The 20813-nt window shown below is 43.3% G+C and overlaps 2 protein-coding genes across 4 annotated transcripts; one reads left to right on the plus strand and one right to left on the minus strand.

The window, feature by feature from the left end:
- Positions 1–13: 13 nt before the first annotated feature.
- LOC113585039 (UDP-glucuronosyltransferase-like) lies at positions 14–4405 on the minus strand. 3 transcript variants are annotated; one of them, XM_027022334.2, is made up of 6 exons: positions 3450–4405; positions 2297–2428; positions 1728–1815; positions 1217–1436; positions 731–1034; positions 14–648 (listed from the first exon to the last, which is right to left on the minus strand). In XM_027022334.2, the coding sequence occupies exons 1-5, from the start codon at positions 4287–4289 to the stop codon at positions 755–757; spliced, it is 1560 nt and encodes a 519-aa protein (XP_026878135.2). In that variant the 5' UTR covers positions 4290–4405; the 3' UTR covers positions 14–648; positions 731–754. The 3 variants fall into 3 exon arrangements, with proteins under 3 accessions (XP_026878135.2, XP_026878143.2, XP_026878128.2); XM_027022342.2 differs by having other exon boundaries at positions 14–1034; positions 1217–1325; XM_027022327.2 differs by having other exon boundaries at positions 15–1034.
- Positions 4406–7144: 2739 nt separating this feature from the next.
- On the plus strand, positions 7145–19856 carry nxph2a (neurexophilin 2a). The gene is made up of 3 exons (XM_027021645.2): positions 7145–7531; positions 7747–7902; positions 17097–19856. Exons 2-3 carry the CDS (start codon positions 7858–7860, stop codon positions 17841–17843), a joined length of 792 nt encoding a protein of 263 aa, XP_026877446.1. The 5' UTR covers positions 7145–7531; positions 7747–7857; the 3' UTR covers positions 17844–19856.
- The last annotated feature ends 957 nt before the right edge of the window (positions 19857–20813 follow it).

Consider the following 20813-nt stretch of genomic DNA (forward strand, 5'->3'; position numbering starts at 1 on the left):
GGTGAGGAAAACAAGCACTTTATTCAGTACGCAGAGATTATCACACAGAATTGGGTTGGGCTCTGTGGTACCGTGCTGTCAAAGTCCTAAGGGCAATGGTTTCAGGATTCTCTGAAAACATTCCTCTCCACAACATTACTTCACTGTGCTGCTGCCACAGGTCATTTCTAGCTAAATATGGAAAATTACTTCTGTCCACAAACACAGTTAAAAGTGAATATGCATAAAATTGTGCCAATGCTTCTCTGATTAACAAAATCTCTATAAGATTAAGAGCTGTCTAGTTTCTCCATAGGTTTTGTAATCTTCTCTGAAAGAATGGATGTGCACAGAAAAGTAAAGACATCATCCATTTGATAACATCAGCCTCCTCTAAATTGCCCCACATGATGCCATGAGCTGGTGTCTCCATGACCCCATGTGTTGAACCCATGATGCTACAACCCATGTCCATTCAAGTCAAGCTGATTATTATAGCATAGAACATTTTTAAAAAATGGTTAGTGATGAAACCTTTGTAATTAGACCATTACCAGAAATCAAACACCAGTGTGCGCTAAAAGCCAGACACAAAGCCACCATACTCTGACTCCATTCAGAGGACGTGGGGATTTTCAAGTGTTCAGATGATACATGTCAATCCGTTGGCTAAAGAAAAGGTACAAAATGGATTTGAGTAAAACATCTAACTGGGTGAATATCCAGTGTACACAAAATATTGATAGGTCACCTGATAGTCTGATTCACTCAACAATTACTCCTTTTTTTTCTTCGGAGTGACCCGGAAGCACTTCTTGAAACAGAACATGCAGGTTTTGACAGTCACGCAGACCACAGTGACCAGGACAAGGAGCAGGAAGCCGATGACATCCAGACTGTGGTACTGAATCCAGTTCAGCTCATTGGCTGCTGACCGCAGATGCGCCGCCCCCTTGTGCCTCATAACATATTCGGTCCAGTACACAGCCAAATCCAGCGGTTTGATTGGATGGTCTCTGTGAATGACTGACAGCTTCATCATCTTCTCTTTATAGCTGTGGAGTCAGAAAGAAGGTATTTTCAGTCGGTAGAAGCACAGAAGGGATTGTTTTTGCCTGTGTGTACTTGACGATCTGTAGGAATAGACATTTGTCGAGTTTGTGTAGCACTTTTTTGACACAAATCCTAAAATGTTTATTGCACTTATGGGTTTGGAAGCAGAATGAAAGTTTTCAACCTTTTGTCATTGATGACTTTTCTGAGAGCCACCAGCAGTTTCTCTGAGGTCAGGTCAAAGATGTTCACCGTCTCTGCAACGCCGCGGGAGACCACGCGCTGCACGTTGTCTGCCTGGTCCCCGAACAGCGGAATGGTCACCATGGGTACACCGTTACAGATCCCTTCATAGATACTGTGTGTCCCACCGTGTGTGATGAATGCTTTAGCCTTAGGGTGTGCTTTTACAGACAAAACATTTTCAAATTATGCCTTTGAACTGACTAATTGATCTAAAGCGTTTGTCGTAATTCATCCTAAACAATAATCTAGCTACAATCCATATCAACAGTGTTGGATGCCAAGCCTGGTTTGTATTCACACATGTAACTATATGTTAGGAGATAAAGGACAACAGGTTAATTAATTTCTTACTCTGAGAGGTAGGATCACTACAGCACCATGTCTTTCCCAAGAAGCCTCTGGGCATCAGAAAATATTTTCCTGCCTTTAGTGAGAAAATGTAAACAAACCTAAGAGATCGTTCTGCGGAAGCCAGTTCATCAGTTTGACGTTCTTTGGGACATCTTTGGGAAGTGCCCCAGTGTATCTCCACACAACCTAATAAGAGTGTGACATCAACATTAATGAAATGTCCTCCTGCAACAAGGAATCTTTGGATACAGTTTAGATTAATTAGAAACTTGTGCTCTCTTATTTACAATAACAACCCTGAGGTTTCAGTGTTATTTGCAAACACATTCTACTCACACCCACTATTTTGGGCCTGTTATGTCTTATGGTAAAATGACAATTAGCATGGCAGGACACACCGGAAAGAGAGACATTACAATGGCAGGACACACCAGGAAGACAGGCATTACAATGGCAGGACACACCAGGAAGACAGGCATTACAATGGCAGGACACACCAGGAAGACAGGCATTACAATGGCAGGACACACCAGGAAGACAGGCATTACAATGTCTCTCAGGCATTACAATGTCTCTCTTTTGGTAACCGTGGCATGCCAATGGATGTATGTTTGGATGGTGTTGGTGTCTGGTGCTGTCTAAGACGCCATGCAGCCGTTGTGCTCACCTTCTGGGGGATGTGTCTAAAAGCCTCCAGGAACTGCCCAGCTTTGACCTCGGGCAGCTCGGACACCATGGAGCCCAGAGTGAAGATGACAAACCCATGCTCCCCGGAGCCGTTCACAAACGTCTCCAGGTCCTGCACCGCGGAACAGCCTTGTGTAAGTCGTGTTGGATCATGAGAAAGGAACATTGGGATGAAGTGTTTCTCCAAAGGCTATGGGATATGCTGTCAGCAAAGGTTTGCACTGCTAAGCTTGCTATTCCCAAGCAAAAATGAAGACGGCTTTTTTTTTTTTGTATACACCTGGATGATGCCTTAACCGTCCTCAACAGAACATTTCCACTTGGAAACTGTTAGCAATGCAGCAACACGTGAAGGAGAGAAACAGAAGAGGCATATGACCTCATTTAAAAGTCGGTTGGGTTCATATGACTTGAAAACGCAGTGCATTAAGGGTAGCCAGAAAATCCCACCCCACTAAATCTGAAATTCAAGAAGCTTAAAGTGATTTCACACCGAAACGTTTGACAAATAACTTTGGGTCAGCGAAGATGCAACCAGTTTGGGTCCAGAGGGACGGATGGCACACACAGGCGGGTGTGCTCAGGTGTGTTCTGGCAGATTAGGATGAGCAACATCAGCGAGGTGACAAGACTATGAGATAAACGCGCCCTGTTATGATGAGGTCAGCGAGGATGCCACACTAACATCAGCGAAAATAGCAACAAAAAAATGTGGTTAGGAAAAGATTGCCGGCAGATAGCCTTTTGGATGGCATGTTGTGCTGATGTGTTCATGAGCCTCTTTAAAAACCACCTAATGCACTTTCTGACAAACAGTTCAAACAGCAAAATCGTGGTGAGATACATAAGAACTCCACAGCACGTGTTTTTCCAATACACCCACTTCCTTGGGTCACCTTAATGCTTGGTTAGTGTAGTCAAAGCTCTAGTACATTACTGTCAGTTTGGAAAAACATCTGCCAGATGATCAGTTTGGCAGAACAGTTTACATCAGCTCTTCTGTGCTACATTAACATGTCCGCAAAGCGATGCTACTGAATCACGGGAGCAGCGTTTTGCAACTCGCCAAACTGCAGAATTAACGAAGCCCTCGTGAACTGCCAGACACATCGAGCAACTCATGCAGAGTTTACCTGTGGTAGCGGTTTTGTCTCAGGAGCGATGGGTCCCATCATGATTACGTTGGGCATCAGCGGTCGAGGAAACTCCGTGGCGTAGTCGATATACTCAAGCCAGATGGCTGCATGGCTCATGATCTCCAGCATGGACGTTTCCTTCTGCAGAAACGCTGAGGCGATCCTGTCTGCATGGGTATACAAACGTCCGCAGGCCATGGGCTGCAGAAAATATCTCAGAGTGTTCACGCCCCTCTGCCAAAAGTTCATCCGGTCAGTAAAGTGGGTGGCCAGATGCGGGGCGTACGAGGGTGGGCTCAGACTCTTGGTGGCTAAAAAATGCGCATCGCAGGGATGGTTGCCTTGCATGTAGATGGAAGGGATGGAAAGATATTCTCCAACGATGACGCCTACACACTCGAAGGGGTCTGTGAGGACAGCGTCAAACTCCCATTCTATTAATGTCTTCATCAAATCCTTGTTGAAGAGCAGGCTCTCGACATTCTTCACTGAACCAACCTTAAGTGCGTCTATCATTAATACATATTTTTGAAACCTGGCTAGGTCAGTAGAGGTGTCGACACCAATATAATTACTCAGATTTGATGCTATTTGTTTTTTAATCTGAGCGACAGTGTAGTTGACAGGATAGGTAAGCGTGGTCGTGTGCTTGGAGGGACCCAAACTCAGACTTTCTTTGGGGATAACGACCACCACCTCATTCCCTCTCCTTCCAAGTTCCTCCACTAAAGACTTTATATTATTCCAATGACTGCCATCTGCAGGAATTACCAACAGCTTTCCGGTTTGAACTGAGCCCAGGAAGAGGAAATACAGCCACAGTAGAACACCCGTCATCCTTACTGGGAAACCCGCTCTGTTCTGAACTCTGTCCAAAACAATTCTAAGACAAAAGGGTAGAATGTGCAAAATGCCTTGTTTTCAGTGTGACAGACATCACCACAAAAGGAGACTCCCCCTGAGCCCTACCTTGTGAACCCATACATGTATATATAGTGCCGGGGTTAGGAGGCTGTTCAGAAAGGGGTGTTTACACATGTGGGAAGGGCTTTCTTTGATAAATATGTTACCGTTCCAACAGCACAGAACAGGAAGTGGGACAGAGGTGAACATTCACCTACCAGATGCAGTCAAAAATGAAATTACATATTTTACATATATTTCACCTTTAGCAAAAGCCATCGCAAACACTTCAGACTCTACCATGACCAAATGTACACGCGCAGGACTCGCTCTCACAGTTAAACTGTGATTAAAGAAAATTGCAAAACGAAATAAGACCTCAAATAAGATTTGTGTGTGAGTGTAAGATCTAATAACCTAATTCGTAAGTAAAGTTTAGCTAGTCACAATTCCTGTTTCGGACCTTTGGAACTGCACGCACTCCCCTCTGGTAGATCATTAATAGTGTAGATCACAAACGTTTCTGTGTCAGGATCTGAGCATTAAGAGAAGCCTTCAGAGATATGGCTTCTTACTGAAAAAGCAATTCTAGTGAACAGCGTCTCTCATGAAGCGTGTGCGCACTTTGGTGGTGGGGCGACTTCTCCCGTCGTTTTAATGTCGCTGCCAGTAGGTTCACGTGTTGGTTAACTACATATGTATACACAAGTGGTCAAAATTGAATTATTAACCAGAGGTTAGATTTAAGGTCAAACATGCCTGTGGTTACATCAAATATTACAGTCAGAATCAGATTCACTTTATTTCGCCAAGTTAGACACGCAAGTAATCTAAACACGTATAACATGTCACACTAGACAGCCCGGACAAGTGCACAGACCGTTTACATATAATCATCAAACTACATTAAACTAATGGGGAATTAAAAATAAGTATACAGTAAATAATACAGTAAATATGCTTAAAATAGCTAATGTAAGTGATCTTAGCGTGATGAGTATGTGAACATGTGACAAACAAGACTGTGTGTGAACTCCCACTGCACGTGGCGGGCCATACCACGTGAACAGTGGGAAGGGGAGCGTTCCGTGAAAGCATTATTGTTGGCATGGAGTGGCTCTTCTCTCCTCTGGAGTGTCAGAACTTCTCTACTATGGAATTTTGGCTCTTCTCTTATTGTTATAAAACATTCTTTTAATAGAGTCTTCTGTTGTTACACAAGGTTCAACATAGGAGTCATTGTACCCCAAAGTATTACACTAAGTTCTGCTTCCAAGTGACCCCTCAGGCGACACAGTGTTTTGGAAGCGACCTCTGACACTGTGTATATTTAGTTACTAGTTAGTGATAAGCTTAGTGGTCTCCTGCTCCTCAGTCAAGCCTGCTTGCTGGGGCAGATTTTCTGACAGAGGAAAGCCACGATTTTAGGTGCTCATGCGTAAAATGGTTAAAGATTTGTACATAATATTCACTATTACACCATGCTACCCTGATGTTAAAACGGCATAGTAACAACTCCAGTCATGCATCATTAGTGTTCATATATCATGAGCAGTTACTAGAAATACTTGAACAGGGAGTGCCAAGACCTCCAGAAAAAAAAGCAAAGAACCATCTGTTAACACCTGCCCTAAGTGTGGCACTGTTTAATACAAATGTCGCTTTTTAATGTTACATTAGTATTCATTCATCAATCATCAGGGTACCTGTCAATTTCATCCCGGACAATTGTAAAAGACATTCAGATTAGGTATTTTCTTTCCTTTTATATTGAAGTTGCAGTCTACAGGAACATTCTCTCACACCCATAGCGTGACATAAACTGGTTGAGATTTCATTAACTCAACGGAAGAGACATCAGAGAGATATGTGAAAGCCCTCCAGGTGAATGCAAAAAAAGAACAAACTATCAATTAATACCTGCACCAGAATGGTAATGTCAGACATATAAGAGACACATAACAGAAACCTAACAAAACTGAGTCAACACCAATTGATTCAGGAAAGTAGAAATTTAGATAAATATTTATATACAATTTATGTTAATGGTTATATCAGAGTTAGGTCTGGCAAAATAAGCACTGGGCTCATAATGAGCCTGTTCAGAGAGGTCATGTGACATAGGTGTGTGGTACCATCTAATCGTAGATGTCCCTCTCATTGGCTTGAAGTTTGGATTTGGTGACCACATATTTTCCTTGGGGTAGCCTTATTTTTAGCCACACGGTGGCGCCATTGATACACTTGTCGACGTGCTTCTAACTAAATTCTAAGTATCGACTGATGGCGTTTGCAGGTTCTATGATATTTTCGGATTTTTATTACTCAGATGACATACGATGTGCTGACACCTACAACCTCAAATTAAAAATGACGCCTAGGTACTATAACGAAAGGCTTGTCCGCGTGGTGGGTAATGTATTAACTATATGGCTATAACATCGATACTGAAATCATTCTGATAAATTTGTGCAAAAATCTTCCCTTGTAATGATCTTACTTATACCTATTTGACGGGGTAAAACGCCTTTTAAAATTCTTGGGGAAATAAATCGTCCTTATGCTAATTTCCTAATTTGACGTCAATTTAACATAACCCTTTCATCAAAAAGTCAAACCGCATTCCAAAGGCCCCCACGGTGTCCGCGTTCTTTTCGTGTCTCCCTTGACCCACGAGGTTCTCGACGGGTTAAAACGTTGACGCGTCACCGGGCGCCGAGCCCCCCGCGCGCGCGCTAAGTCTGAAGACTTCAAAGAGGAATTCTCACTCCACTCCATAGAGGCGCAAACCCACTGCGCGCCGGTGCGCAATTAGCGTGGACAAACACTAACGAGTGAAACTACGTAGTTCCTTTGGAAACGGTTCTTTTAAGGGCACACAAAAACCCCCAGTAAAGCAAACGCACTGCTTCGTCCGGGGAAACGAACGACGGCGTCAGCTGTGCGACATGCGGTGAAGGTCTGAACCGGAGAGTCGCCAAAAATTCAGTCAAGCTATTAAACAGACCTTAAACAGAAATCGCAGAACCCTGTTTCACTTCACTGAAGTGGGCTTTTAGTTAGCGCTGACTTCACTCAGTATCCTCACGCCCGTGGAAGCGTCTTCAGCGGACCGCGATCCACCCGCTGCTTTCAAACACTTTAGAACTTGAGGCAGATATTTTACTGCGATGAAGGTGAGTTGCACTTTATAATTCGCTCCCCCGTCATATATCCTTAAACTATTGCCACAGGGATGCTGAAATACTTTGACACACACCCGTTTTTAAATATTTCTAGTCAGTGCGTAATGGCGATGTGGTACCTTGTTTAGTGACTGGTTTGTTCATTTAAGTTAGGACATTTCAAATGTACTGCATGTGTTCTGAACATGTTTTCCCTTTTAATGCAGATAATTACGACAATGGCATCCACCAAGGCTCCCACGTGTCCTGTAGCAAAAAAAATGGATTTTTGCCTCACCCACCTCGTGTAAGTTGAGAGAGCAATCCCGCCATCCAAGATGCGAAAACTACCGACTGTCTTACTGTTCCTCTTTTTTCACACGGTGAGTGCGCTTTGGTTTTTGTATGGAACCCCCCCCCCCCAACAAACAAACAAACAAACAAAAAAAACACGACCCGATTTCGTCATGATAATTTCACAAGTAGTGTAAATACGGAAACGCTGAGTCAGATTTGTTCTTATATGTTCTTATCATATCTTATATATGTTCTTATTTCTTTTCTGCATTGCGTCATCAGGTTTTTTTTTTCGCTGTTTTTCCTCTGTTATACGCTTTAATGTTAAGGACATTATATGATCATTTCTACTGTTGAAAGCTATTGGAAATTTCACTTTACAAATTGTAATTAGCATTTAATTACATGGACAATCAGGGAGTATTCTCTGTTTCAGTCCAGTTGAAGGACCTTGATTTTACTGGACTGAGTAGCGAGGACAGTGCCATGCTTTAAACGAACATGCAGAATGCAATTAAATTTCTTAATTGTATCTAAATGAAGCATATCATAGCCATTTTAACAGTGACAGAGGCAACAGAACGCCTTCTCTCAGGCATCATCATTTACAATTTAGTTAGGAGTAGTTAAAAAAAGCTGTACATCCATGCTGCTTTTAAAAACAACTGTATTTAAAAATGCATTATTGTAAATAAGCTGTGTGTAGATTTTATAACGATGTACACAATGTTTGGATGCGAAGTGTTTATTTATGATTGTTTAGCTTTTAAAAATAATCTCGATTTGTTTTGTTCAATAGACAAAAAAGGTCAAAGGAAACCATGTTCCCAGTCCAATATTTATTCATAAGGCAGAGCACTTCAAAACTAGCATAAGAATTGCAGTTAAAGGCGAAGCACAAAGTGTTGAGGCAGGTGTGTGTGTGTGTGTGTGTGTGTTTGTGAAGTGCAGGGACCCTTGTGGCTCTGTGTTGGTCAGTGGTTCTGTGTGCTGTGTGCTCTGGTACCAACGCCAGTGGGAGTGGACCTGATCCTGATCCCTCTGCCAAGCTTATCTGTCTTATAGTCCAAAGGGCCCATGCTAACCTTTCCCTTAGTCTCCGAAGAGAGGCCCCCAGTTGTCCAGGATTCTTGCATACGTTCTCTTGGGTGTACACACACACACACACACACACACACACACACTCACTCCCTCACTCACTCATCACACACATGCACACACACTTGCAAATACTGTGGCAGATGTGCGAGAGCCAACACACACACCCACACACACACACACACACACACACTTGTATCCTCTAAGACTCAAATGCACAAACACAAGTATGCACACACAAACACAAGTATGCACACACAAGCCTTTTCACACACTGATACAAAATTACTCATGCAAGCAGATGCGTACATGGTAAGTCACTATGGATAGAAGAGTATGTTAAATACCATAAATGTAAACACACACACAAACACACAAAGAGCAGGAAGCAGGAACCTGAGCACATGTTGGAATCTTAACATCAGCAGCTGTTCACACCACTGTGTCACTGCACTCGGCCCTCTGAGTGCTGATCAGAGAACAACGTGGTACCGCTCGGCCCAGCCCAGCCCGACACGGGCTTCCACTCAGGTTGTCTCCGATTAGACCCCTTCGCTTTAACAGCCTGTGAGCGCTCGCTCTTCCGTCCTTGACAGGTACGGCCGTCTCGGGTCACTGTGGGGTGACTGTGCCGCCCCATGTCATTATTGTCATGGAAATCTCTTACATTTCCTGAATAACAGGGATATATGTATGTAGATGCTTTTTAACTGAACATCATTTGTTTGAGTCATTTTTATAATTTAGCAGAGACTTGGCCAGTGGGTCGAACAGGCAGTAAGAGACAGAGCAAAATAAGTGCTAGAATGATTTATGAGACAAAGAAAATTGAACACGTTGGAAAAAAAAACCCTCCCTGACCCAAACCTTCTGATATCGGCAGATCTGCGTCCTCCAATAGGAAGGCCTCTTTCACGAGCCAGTCAGTGTAGAGGAATTTCAAGTTATTCTCAATGGAAGTAGTCCATCTCAGCCTTCACAAGAATCACTCCCCCCAGTGTCCTGCTGCAGTGCACCTCGCGGAAGTTATCCGTGTCTGGAAGGCCGTGGAGAAGCCAGGTCTCTGCACCTACCTGATCTGCCCAGGCTGTTCGCTCCCAGTGACGCCCTCGCGTACAATTAGGTTTGATTTCATTACTTCCCGTATGGTTCACCATAAAGTTGGCAGTAGGAAGCATAATAAATCGTACAGTGGCAGATTAGGAGGGATTCTTTAATCTCATGGCTCTGATAATGCTACAGTGTGTGCTGATTGATTAGGTTTTTTTTTAGGAAGCTTATATCTGGGGCGGTGGGGGGGGGACCCCTAATCCGTCTTTGGACTGTGCCAGGCTTGTACGGGCTCCTGCTCCTGCACTCTATCACGGTGCCGAGCTCTAGAGCTGCTGAGCGGTGATAAGAAGCCTGTGGCGTTCATGCGCCTGTCCCGCCGGACAATATACACGCTGTTTGTGTTTGTGTTCTTCAGAACCCGGCGTGGCGTGAGGCTTCCCAGCAGACCCCTCGCCGGATTTGACTTCCACAGAAGGAGAACTTACACTGAGCTCAGAAAAAAAGAAAAAAAAACAACTTTCTGTGGACGGAACCAATGCAGCGTACCAGAGAAGTGAAAAAACATCATAAAAACCGGAAATGGTGGAGTAAAATCATTAAATGGGTTTGCAGGGGCCAGTAACCCAGACGTTGCTCTGGGACAGATTACACACGGATTTAAGTGAGTTTGTCTGTAATCATGAGTACCCTGTCCTACAGTGGCTTTATCAGCTGGGCTTACACACCAGCGATGCGTATCGGGGCCTATATTGGGGTCATTCTTGTTTGCCAGAGGATTCAGTAATCCCCCATAAACGACACAGGCTGTGAGGTTTTCTGTTTCTGGTGCTGATGCGTCAGAGGGTGTCCATGTTTCCTAAACGTCTTAGTGGTTTTGGTGATAAACTGGTGAACTGCGTATGAAACAGCGCAGACTGGTGTTCGCAGTGTCAGCTGATGAAACGTTTAATCACGATTCATTGTTGCCGTCACTCAAGTGCTTTTCACAAAACACAATGGACTAACATCAAGTCTGTGATTTTAGAGATGTGTGTATTATCTGCAGTTGAATGACACCAAATGAGATTTGGTGGTGATGTGTATTTTCCTCATACATGAAAAATAATATTAAAAAGGCTTCCAGAAGGAGAAGCTGTCTCTTGTGTGATTAGTAATTTGTACATTTCCTCGGCAAGCTTGGCTTTATGGATGTGGGATCATGCAGAGATTTTGTAGTTAATTAGATGACCCTCAACTTTACTTTCAAAAGCAGAATTCAAAACTTGTATTTTTTTTAATATATATATATATATATATATATATATATATATATATATATATATATATATATATTTTTTACGTGACTGAGATGTAAATGTTTCAAGTTGCAAGGCTGGTGTCAGGGTCAGGGCCAACGTCAGGGTTGGGGTCAGGTTCAGAGTCAGATTCAGGTTCAGGCTCAGGGTCAGGCTTAGGCAAATCTTACACTGTTAGCTGTTACACCAAACAAGATTAGTCAGTACACAAGCCCTGCAAACATGTTGCTGAAGAACATCACATGGCATCAGTCGAAGAGGAGGAAGGTTCCACCTCCAGAGCCACTGTGTTTGGTAAAGTTCAATTTCTGCCACACCTGTGTCGATGGTGTTCATTCCAACAAGCAGAAAATCAATGATGTGCGATTGATGGGCTGGTAATGGCGTCTCTGGCGTCGCATGAAGCAGGAATCCAGCAGGCTGACTTATAAATATGGAACATAAATTAGGAGCTGGTGATGGCAGGGCAGTAACGTGGGCGAGTCAGGTGGTCACACATGGGTACCCTGCCATGCTGATGGGTGATTTGTGCTGTGAAGTGCATGTTTAGTCTTCGCTAAAGACCTGATGGGTCACAGAAATGCTTCCCCCTCTCTGGAGATATCAAACAACTGCCCAACTGCTTTGAGGCTCATAGTGAACAGCCCCTCTCAGCAGTGAAGAGCCCCTCTCAGCAGTGAAGTGCCCCTCCCACCAGTGAAGAGCCCCTCCCACCAGTTAACAACCTCTCTCAGCAGTTAAGGGCCCCTCTCAGCATTAAACAGCTCCTCCCACCAGTGAAGAGCCCCTCTCAGCAGTGAAGGGCCCCTCTCAGCATTAAACAGCTCCTCCCACCAGTGAAGAGCCCCTCTTAGCAGTGAAGGGCCCCTCTCAGCATTAAACAGCTCCTCCCACCAGTGAAGAGCCCCTCTCAGCAGTGAAGTGCCCCTCTCACCAGTGAAGAGCCCCTCCCACCAGTGAAGAGCCCCTCTCAGCAGTGAAGGGCCCCTCTCAGCAGTGAAGGGCCCCTCTCAGCAGTGACCGTTTCTTTCCTCTTATCTCGCAAGTGTGGAGAGGTGCTTTATTGCCGTTGTACCTCTCACTGGCATTCCTGCGGTGGCCCTCACACAAAACCCTGCGTGTGTCACCCGATAAGACACGTGCATCCTTCCTCCTTAATTAGATCTCTGGTGCTCATAACGAAGAGCCAAGATAACAGAGGAATAAACGATATACGATTCCTTTAATCGTCTGTGGTGCTTTCCTGTGATCTTCCTTCCATTTCCCATTTAATGTGCAGCAACCCTTCAATCTTTGCTCTGTTTCTCTATCTCTTTTACTCACACACACACACGCACACACACTCCTTCACCAAATGCCGTGCTGTCAGTTTCCTGGTGCTCATGCTCCTCTCTGGAAACTGTCCTCTTAGGTGGAAGATTAAAGAGCTTCTGCTTGAATTTTCTTCAAAAGACACCAAATCTCCAGTGGCCCACTGGGGTCCAGCCCTCTCAGAAAACGGCAGAAAGCTTGTACTGTCAAATCTGACTTGACATGCCGAGCAATGAGAGTTTTGCTACTGTGTTGTGCTGACGGGTTACATTTACTGTGGTATTGCATTTCTGCAGGTTTTTATCTGATCTTGAGGAATACACAGCGATGGTCAAACACACACAGCTTTGCACTGCGAAACACCAGAGGGCTTTAGGACAAAACGCAGTTTACACTGAAGGTCAGTTAGTAATGAATACTTTACCTCAAAAAGCCCGACTGTTACATAATTTCTGCATCTTCAGAGTTCACATAGTTGTTATTCCAGACGAGAGCATGTCAAATACCTCAGCAGAAACACTCATCAGATTATTGTAATGGGATTATGGGAGTGTTGATGTGCTGTTATCTTCCACCTGCTGAGTGTGAATCGCAGAGGAATCACACACACACACACACACACACACACACACACACACACACACACACACACACACACAAAAGCTCACCCTCAGCCCTGAGCATAGATGCTTTTATTAAGATTATATTCAGTTTACTAGAATCTTATCATCTTACAGTTAACATGAGGACATTATCTTTATTAGCAGAATCTGACATAATTTCTGACATCGTCTCTGAAATCGTTTCCGACATCATTTCTGACATCTTCAGGAGCCCATTCTGCTGTGTCTTTCTGGTTCCCAGTGGCCAGAAGAGTAATGCTAATAAGGACAAAGTCTTATGATTTATGTTTAACATGTTTATTGTTTATTGTGATATTTGGGAGCTGTATCATCCAAAAATATTCGGTTAACGCAGGTATTTCTGTATCAGATTAGTGTGGATTAATTATGATGGATTGTTGTCTCTTTTCAAACTGATTTATGAAAAAACAATCGTGAAAACTCGATATGCCTGGTATCCACACAACTATACTACACATCTATGAATTTCTTAACTGTAGTACCTTACTTAACTGGGTGATGGTAAATACTATATTTGTTTTAATATTAAACACATCAATAATTTTTTTTTTTAATGATCAAAAATTTAATAATCAAAATTTACCATAGCTTTTTATATATGTGTGTGTGTGTGTGTGTGTGTGTGTGTGTGTGTACATATAAATTTATATACATATAAATGTGTGTGTGTGTGTGTGTGTGTGTATGTTTCACATTGCTTTATGTATAAATTGTGAATGATCCATTAATTCCTCCTCATCTGTGTAATGCAGGGTCAAAGGTCACCTCCTGACGTGACCTTCTGGTGGGGTGGCAGTGTGCGTCGTGATGCTGAGCTAGCGAGGGCAGGGTTTACTTCGGGAGAGGGTGGACCTGCCCTTAGTTACCCACTGATGAAGAGTGATGGCTTTTGGGCGTAGTGATGTGTTCTGCAGTCACGGGGATGGTCCCCCCCCCCCAATCTCCCTAGCACTCCTCCTTCAGGACACATCACCAGTGTGAACCAGTGAACAGTGAAACGTCCAGCACTAGGGGGGGTGAAGAAGGAATATAAAACAAGCGTACGAAAGTGTATAATGTAGTTAAAACATCACATTTGGTATGAACAGGTAAGTCTTTGGCTTTGTGAATGTTTGTCTCAAAAGCATAAAGCGCTACATCTGAACTAAAAAGCGCCTGTTACCAGTGCCACGGACCACCTGGCTGTGCCGAGGCTGCGTGGTGGAGAGTTTAAAGCACAGGTGGTAAATATTTTCTCCGTAAACCACAAACCATATCGTTAATGCCATGCTGTACAAAGAGCTGAGGTTTTATGTGAGACAGATAGGTGGAAGGGGGGTAACTGATCTGACAGCCCAGTTGTGCCATGTGGCTCCAGAGCCAGGCGGACGCATCAGCAAGCGCGTTTTCATAGCGTCGTCATGCCGACGCTGCTGGCGAGGCTGCTTGTGCTTCTTAATAACCTTCCAGTGGGCTAGTGCTAGTCACCATGGCAATTACATTTTACTGTCAAGCCGTAGAAGATATGTGCACCTGAGGGAGCCGCACAGAGAAGCCCGTGAGCAGCTTGTTACAGATGGGTGTGTAGACCGATTCCTACAATGCTTAGCAGATTTCATACTGTGAGCCTGGTGTTAACACGTACATCTGGTTATTGAAAACTGCCCGTTTAGGTGCGTAAAGTGTTGTCTGGAATATACAAATGTCAGTATGTCCCAGGCTAAACCAGCGTGGCCCCATCAGGCCTGCTGACGGAAAAGCAGATGTGTTTACTAGATATGGTTTGTTTTTTTATTGTTTGTTTTTAATAATTTTCATATGAAATATAGCTGAGTTCATATACATGGATTACCGTAGCGTAATTTGGACTAATGTTAATACCAGTGGCGGTTTACCACTGAAAGTCTTTTTTGACTAGGTGTAGTCAAAGTTTACTCTGGTTTTGGTTTAGTTGTAGTTTAGGTGTAGGAGTAATCAGAGATTCTGAATGTGGGCCATAAGATGTTTGCATATTTGGTTTTTCCATTTGCAAAAGCATGACTGAACATATTTCTGTTTTACCAATGATTTGGTTGGTAATAACTTTGTACACTTGAAATGCTGTGTAGTGTTTGTGAACGTGAAAATGTTCTTGTTGAAATTCTGTCCACTTTGAGGAGATACATATTTGCCTGAAGCATCGTGCTGTAGATTAATTTGAGCAATTTTAATTAATCTTGTGAACGTTCTCCTCTAAAGGACCTTGCCAAACTTTGCATATTCCTTTACCCAAAGTTATTGTCTCAGTCTTTTTACATAGTACAGATAGCATGCACAGAGAATGCCTGTGTGTGTGCGTGTGTGTGTGTGTGTGCGCGTGCGTGCGTGTGTGCGATGACAAACTTTCAGAGTTTTCCTCTCAAGGCAGTACAGTATTTGATTTTCCTCATATGATCCCTTGGTTGTCACGGCGATTTTTCCAGTCATTCATCACTCTGCTCCTGCTACTTCCGTCCTGGCTCTGACTCCACCCCCATCACCTGGAGTCGTGCCACACCACGCTCTCTCTGAACGGGAAAACTCTTCATCATCATCCCCTGTCACGTCAGAACCAGCTGGTGACAGAAGTAGGAACGCCGGGAGACGAGACTCACGCAGAGATCTCCGAGTGGCATGCCGAGACCGAGTGCCGAGACAGCGAAAGAATATTCCACCTAACAGAAAAAGAAGCGTTGCGTCTTTAAGGGTTTAGGCGCCCCCCTCCTTTCACCACGCATCTTTGACTACACATGGCAAACATTTTCATTCTTTTCTCTCGTCCTCTTTTTTTGGCAGAAGTATTGTCTTAAGCAATCTGAAGAATGATAAATGACTCAGCCCCTCAGCACCTGGGAGGCACATTGATTTCACATTAAACGCAGGACTCTCAAATTGCTGGGTTATTATGCGTTAGTTATACAGGTGTGTGTGAGGTGAAGGGCACGTGACGTGGGACAGCAGCTGTGTCGCACCGGTGCAGGGCTTTCACGGACACACTGCATAGCAGCATGTTGCTGCGATAGGTGCTGGTGCGGACCTGGGCCGAGCTCTACAACTCCGCGGGTGTGCCGATGATTTTATAGGGCGATGTTTGCGATGGGTTTACTGCTTTGCAGACTGAGTTCACATATGCTACAATTAAGCTTACAGCTAAATGTGTAATTAGGGACAAAATGTAGTGTGTGTGTGTGTATGTTTGTGAGAGAGAGTGTGTTGTGTGCGATTTCAAACAGCCCTACTTAAAGCTTCCACATCTGCTACAGCAAATGATCCCTTCTTCTGTGCCTCAGGACTGCTAATTACCACTAAAACCAGTTTGGCTTATTTCTACAAATTATTAAGACTTTATCTTAAGTGGACCAGAACTCAGTCCCGAAGGGAAAAGGTTTTTTGGTGCATGGGATCATTGTAGCATGATCATGGGAATTACGGCCTTTTATGGTTGTCAGACTTCCCATAATGAGTTCAGCAGGAATATTTGTGAATTACAGTTTTATTAATACTCATAAATAGACAGACTTTTCCTGCTGTCATTATTGTTTTAGTTTATGAATGATTTACAGTGGTTTATCTCATGGAATTGCTTTTTCCATAAGATTTATTTGTGTTTGATTGTAATATTTTACATATAGTACCTATTTTATAAGTTTCCTTACACTTTGCTTAGTGTTGCACTTTATGGCAGCAGTGACAATAAGAAAACCCAAAACACAGACCCAGGTCGGTTTCATCATACCTTTTCCCATAAGCCGTTTCATGGTTGATTTTTGAAAGTAACTACTTCCACTGAGAATTCATGCTCTAACAGGCTCGGTGGATGTGTGTGTTTCTCTCTCTCTGTGTCTCTTTCTCCCTTCTTTTGTCCATCTGTGGTGTGTGAAGGTCACATGCAGGCGTTTGCAGATTCCCGAGTTGGAGTTTGTGGAGTGGGGGGAAAGTGCTAACAAGGACGCTGCACATCCCCGAGGGGACAGCCCACGCATCCCCAAGCCCCTGCGCATCTTCTCCCAGGGCGCCCGTCGGCTCAAGGGCGGCGTGAGGGAGATGACATATTTGGAAAACATGGAGGACTCGTGGGACTGGTTATCTAACCACACAGATGTGCTGCAGACGCAGAGCAGGACTAAACGTAGACCGATTGTGAAGACGGGCAAGTTCAAAAAAATGTTTGGCTGGGGCGACTTCAACTCCAACATTAAGACCGTGAAACTGAACCTCCTTATTACGGGCAAGATCGTGGACCACGGAAATGGAACATTCAGTGTTTACTTCCGCCACAACTCCACAGGTCTGGGGAACGTCTCTGTGAGCCTGGTGCCGCCGTCCAAGGTGGTGGAGTTCGAGATCACCCAGCAGAGCACGCTGGAGACCAAGGACACTAAAGCCTTCAACTGTCGCATCGAGTACGAGAAAACAGACCGAAACAAGAAGACGGCGGTGTGCAGCTTTGACCCCACAAAGACGTGTTACCAGGAACATACACAGAGCCACGTGTCATGGCTGTGCTCGAAACCCTTCAAAGTCATCTGCATCTACATCGCGTTCTACAGCGTCGACTACAAACTGGTGCAGAAAATCTGCCCAGATTACAACTACCACAGTGACACGCCCTACTCGTCCACAGGGTGATCTTGCATGCAGGTGAAATCTCTCTGTGGGCGAATTGGGCCTGAACCCGACCTGATCCCGGCCCAAACCGCTGTAGCTCCGCAGCACCAACCGCTACACCTACACCATGTGCTCCGTATGAACTGGGTGCAGTTAAAAAAGGGTCCAGATGTTGTACGCCAGACTAGACCATTGGCATGTGCTTCTGACTTTGCTTTTCACGCCCACGTGATCGTCCTAAAGGAGTGAATCAAGTTCATGTTTTGTTTGTATCGAAAGCAACAAAATGCCACACAAAAAAAGAACATGAACATGCCAAATTTGTAGACTTCTGTCCAAACAGAGCTAGAGTCATCTTATCAAGGATAACGTATTCACAAACAAACTAAAAAGCTCACTGTGTTTGTTATCCACTTACTGTAAAAATCTAATAATCAAAAAAAGAAAATATGCCAAGATGTATGTTGTGATCTGGATGAAGGATTTTACTTTGGTAGGCTTGCATTCTCCATCATTATCAAAATGTGTGTGTGTGTGTGTTGCCCCATGAGAGCACTATTCATCAGACAGGTGGGTTTAGTGAATCTGGCAGCCAATTAACAACACTTTGTCATGGTCTTGCCACAGTGCTTCGCATTTAGAGGTTCTAATTAACATTAATTACAGTGGGAAATTTCAGTTATCCACCATAAACGAAGGGAATGAAGCCAAAAAGTGGAATTTAGTCCGTCATTCCCACTTACTCTCCATGTTCGTGGCAGAGTCTTTGACAAAAAATATAACTGGATAGATGTATTTTGAAATTATAGGCCGCATTTGTCATCCAGTTTAACCCCATGTATGCAAACAGCAAATCAAAAAGGTAAATCACTCAGAAGTCAGATTAAAGTATATTTGGTTGATCTGTGATGTAGATTTTTATTATTTAAAATGGCAATCTGGCTAAGTGTTCCAACATCCATAACATAATATAAATAATATACTATTATTAATATAAATAATATGCTATTATTAATATGTCAAACAACTTGAGTTCATTGAGCTTCTGTGAGTTTCTTCTGTGAGTTTGTTTTATATGGGATGGAGTTCGATACAACACAAACCCCAAAATAGTGGTTTAAACAGTTCTATAGTGTTTTCTAGACCATGAAGAGCTGGTTTGTATGCCATGCCATTGAAATCCTTGACGGTATGAATTCTATATAGTGATAATATATTTAGTGTATCTTGTACCCAGCATTCAACATGCCCTGATTTATCCTGTCATTCTGTTAAACAGTGTGGTTCTACCAGTGCTGTAATGCTTAATAAAATGGTTATTATCTGATTTAAAAGGCTGAGTAGTAGAATACTCAAGTTTTATGTGTGAATGCCAAATATATTTAGCTCACCCCAAGGACATATCTGGACCCAGCTGGATTTGGTTGGTCATATTGAAAAAAATTTAAGTGAAGAGTGAGATTTAGCACCCCTCCCTCCCCCCTGCTGTTCTTGTGTAACGTTTCAACCCAAACATGTTCTAATGAGACTACTAATGTTTAGTTTCTAATGTGCATTTAGTGATTATGTCTGCCAAAATGTACCTTTTCTCATACTGTAGCTATACAAACATTTATGTACTTTTGGTGTTGATTGTAATATTAGATGTATATATGTATGTTCAGGTCTACTGCAGTATTATTTTTTTTCTAAGCTGAGTTTTTTCTTCTGTCCTCCTGGGTTTCTCTGTAAAATATTCTATAAGAAAGGGTGTGAATCAGTCTTGTCATTATTTAATTCGACTTCTTGTAGCAAATACTTAACGCATTACTAAATCAAATTTGTTCATTTGTGGTCAATATACATACGTCAACATTTAATACAATTATTTAACTACTGGTTCTAAGTGAAAGGGTGTCTATTACACGTGGGTGACGTTAGAGTAATGCTATTACATATCAGTACACGGTGATGTTCACGTCAACTATCAGGACCGACTCGCATGATCACAGCGTGACCCCATGCTTTCACAAATGCACCCCCCTTTATTTAATTTATTTTTACACATCTAGTTTGTTAATTTCTAGCAGCCAAGAATTGGCCTACTTACAAATTGACTAAATGTTTATCTAAGTGACATGACTAGCTAAAGCCGACTTAGTTTCATAATATCGTTATTTATCTGATAACGCCAACAACCGACCACTCGTCTCAAGAGAAACCAGAAAAAAATGACAAAGCTAAATAAATTAATGATGTTAAAAGAACCACGGCTCAACTTTTAAGTGGCTTTTTGTATGAGACAACAGTTCCGTTTTCTCGGTAACGTGATCCAGACTTGTCTCGCAGATTTGAAGAAGCGCGGTCTGTTAATATGGGGATGCTATCAGGGGGTTCCCCGGGAGCAGCGGAGAGCGTATGGCGTAAAACAGCACAAAAGCACGGGAAACGGACCCATCTGAGATGGCACAATTACTGCATGCTGTTCGCTTTAATTAGCCCACGCGTTAGTGGAGACATAAAGGAGACGCATAAGCGGCGCTGCCGCGGGGACCGAGTTGGGCTCGATACCTGCTGCGCCGTCACTTCTCATCTGCACGTTGGAGTGCGCAGGCATCTAAACCTAACCGTGATGCATTAAAAAACAACCCACTTGCACACAATTGGATGAATGTGAGCGGGCGTCATTTAATTTAGCGTTTTAATTTTGCCGTCGGAGGAGATAACGGTTAAACACTCGACATTACAGGATTAAAATGCTCCAACATACGCAGCCCGTTCTGACAGACCCCCTTTGACTCTTTAAATACCAACTGTAAAATGTCAGTTCGTTATTTTGCGGTTGGTATATGAAAGTGAAGGGCAATCTGACCTGTCTTTTAGGTTGTTAATTAAATAAAATTTTTGGTGAAGCTGCATTCCCAAAGTCTAACACCAGCCCGGACATAGGCAGGTCCAGAGCAAAATTGTGCTTGCCAACATTAAATTATTTCCCACTTAATAGCCCATTAA

This window comes from Electrophorus electricus, chromosome 2 (assembly GCF_013358815.1).
Source record: "Electrophorus electricus isolate fEleEle1 chromosome 2, fEleEle1.pri, whole genome shotgun sequence".
NCBI lineage: Eukaryota > Metazoa > Chordata > Actinopteri > Gymnotiformes > Gymnotidae > Electrophorus > Electrophorus electricus.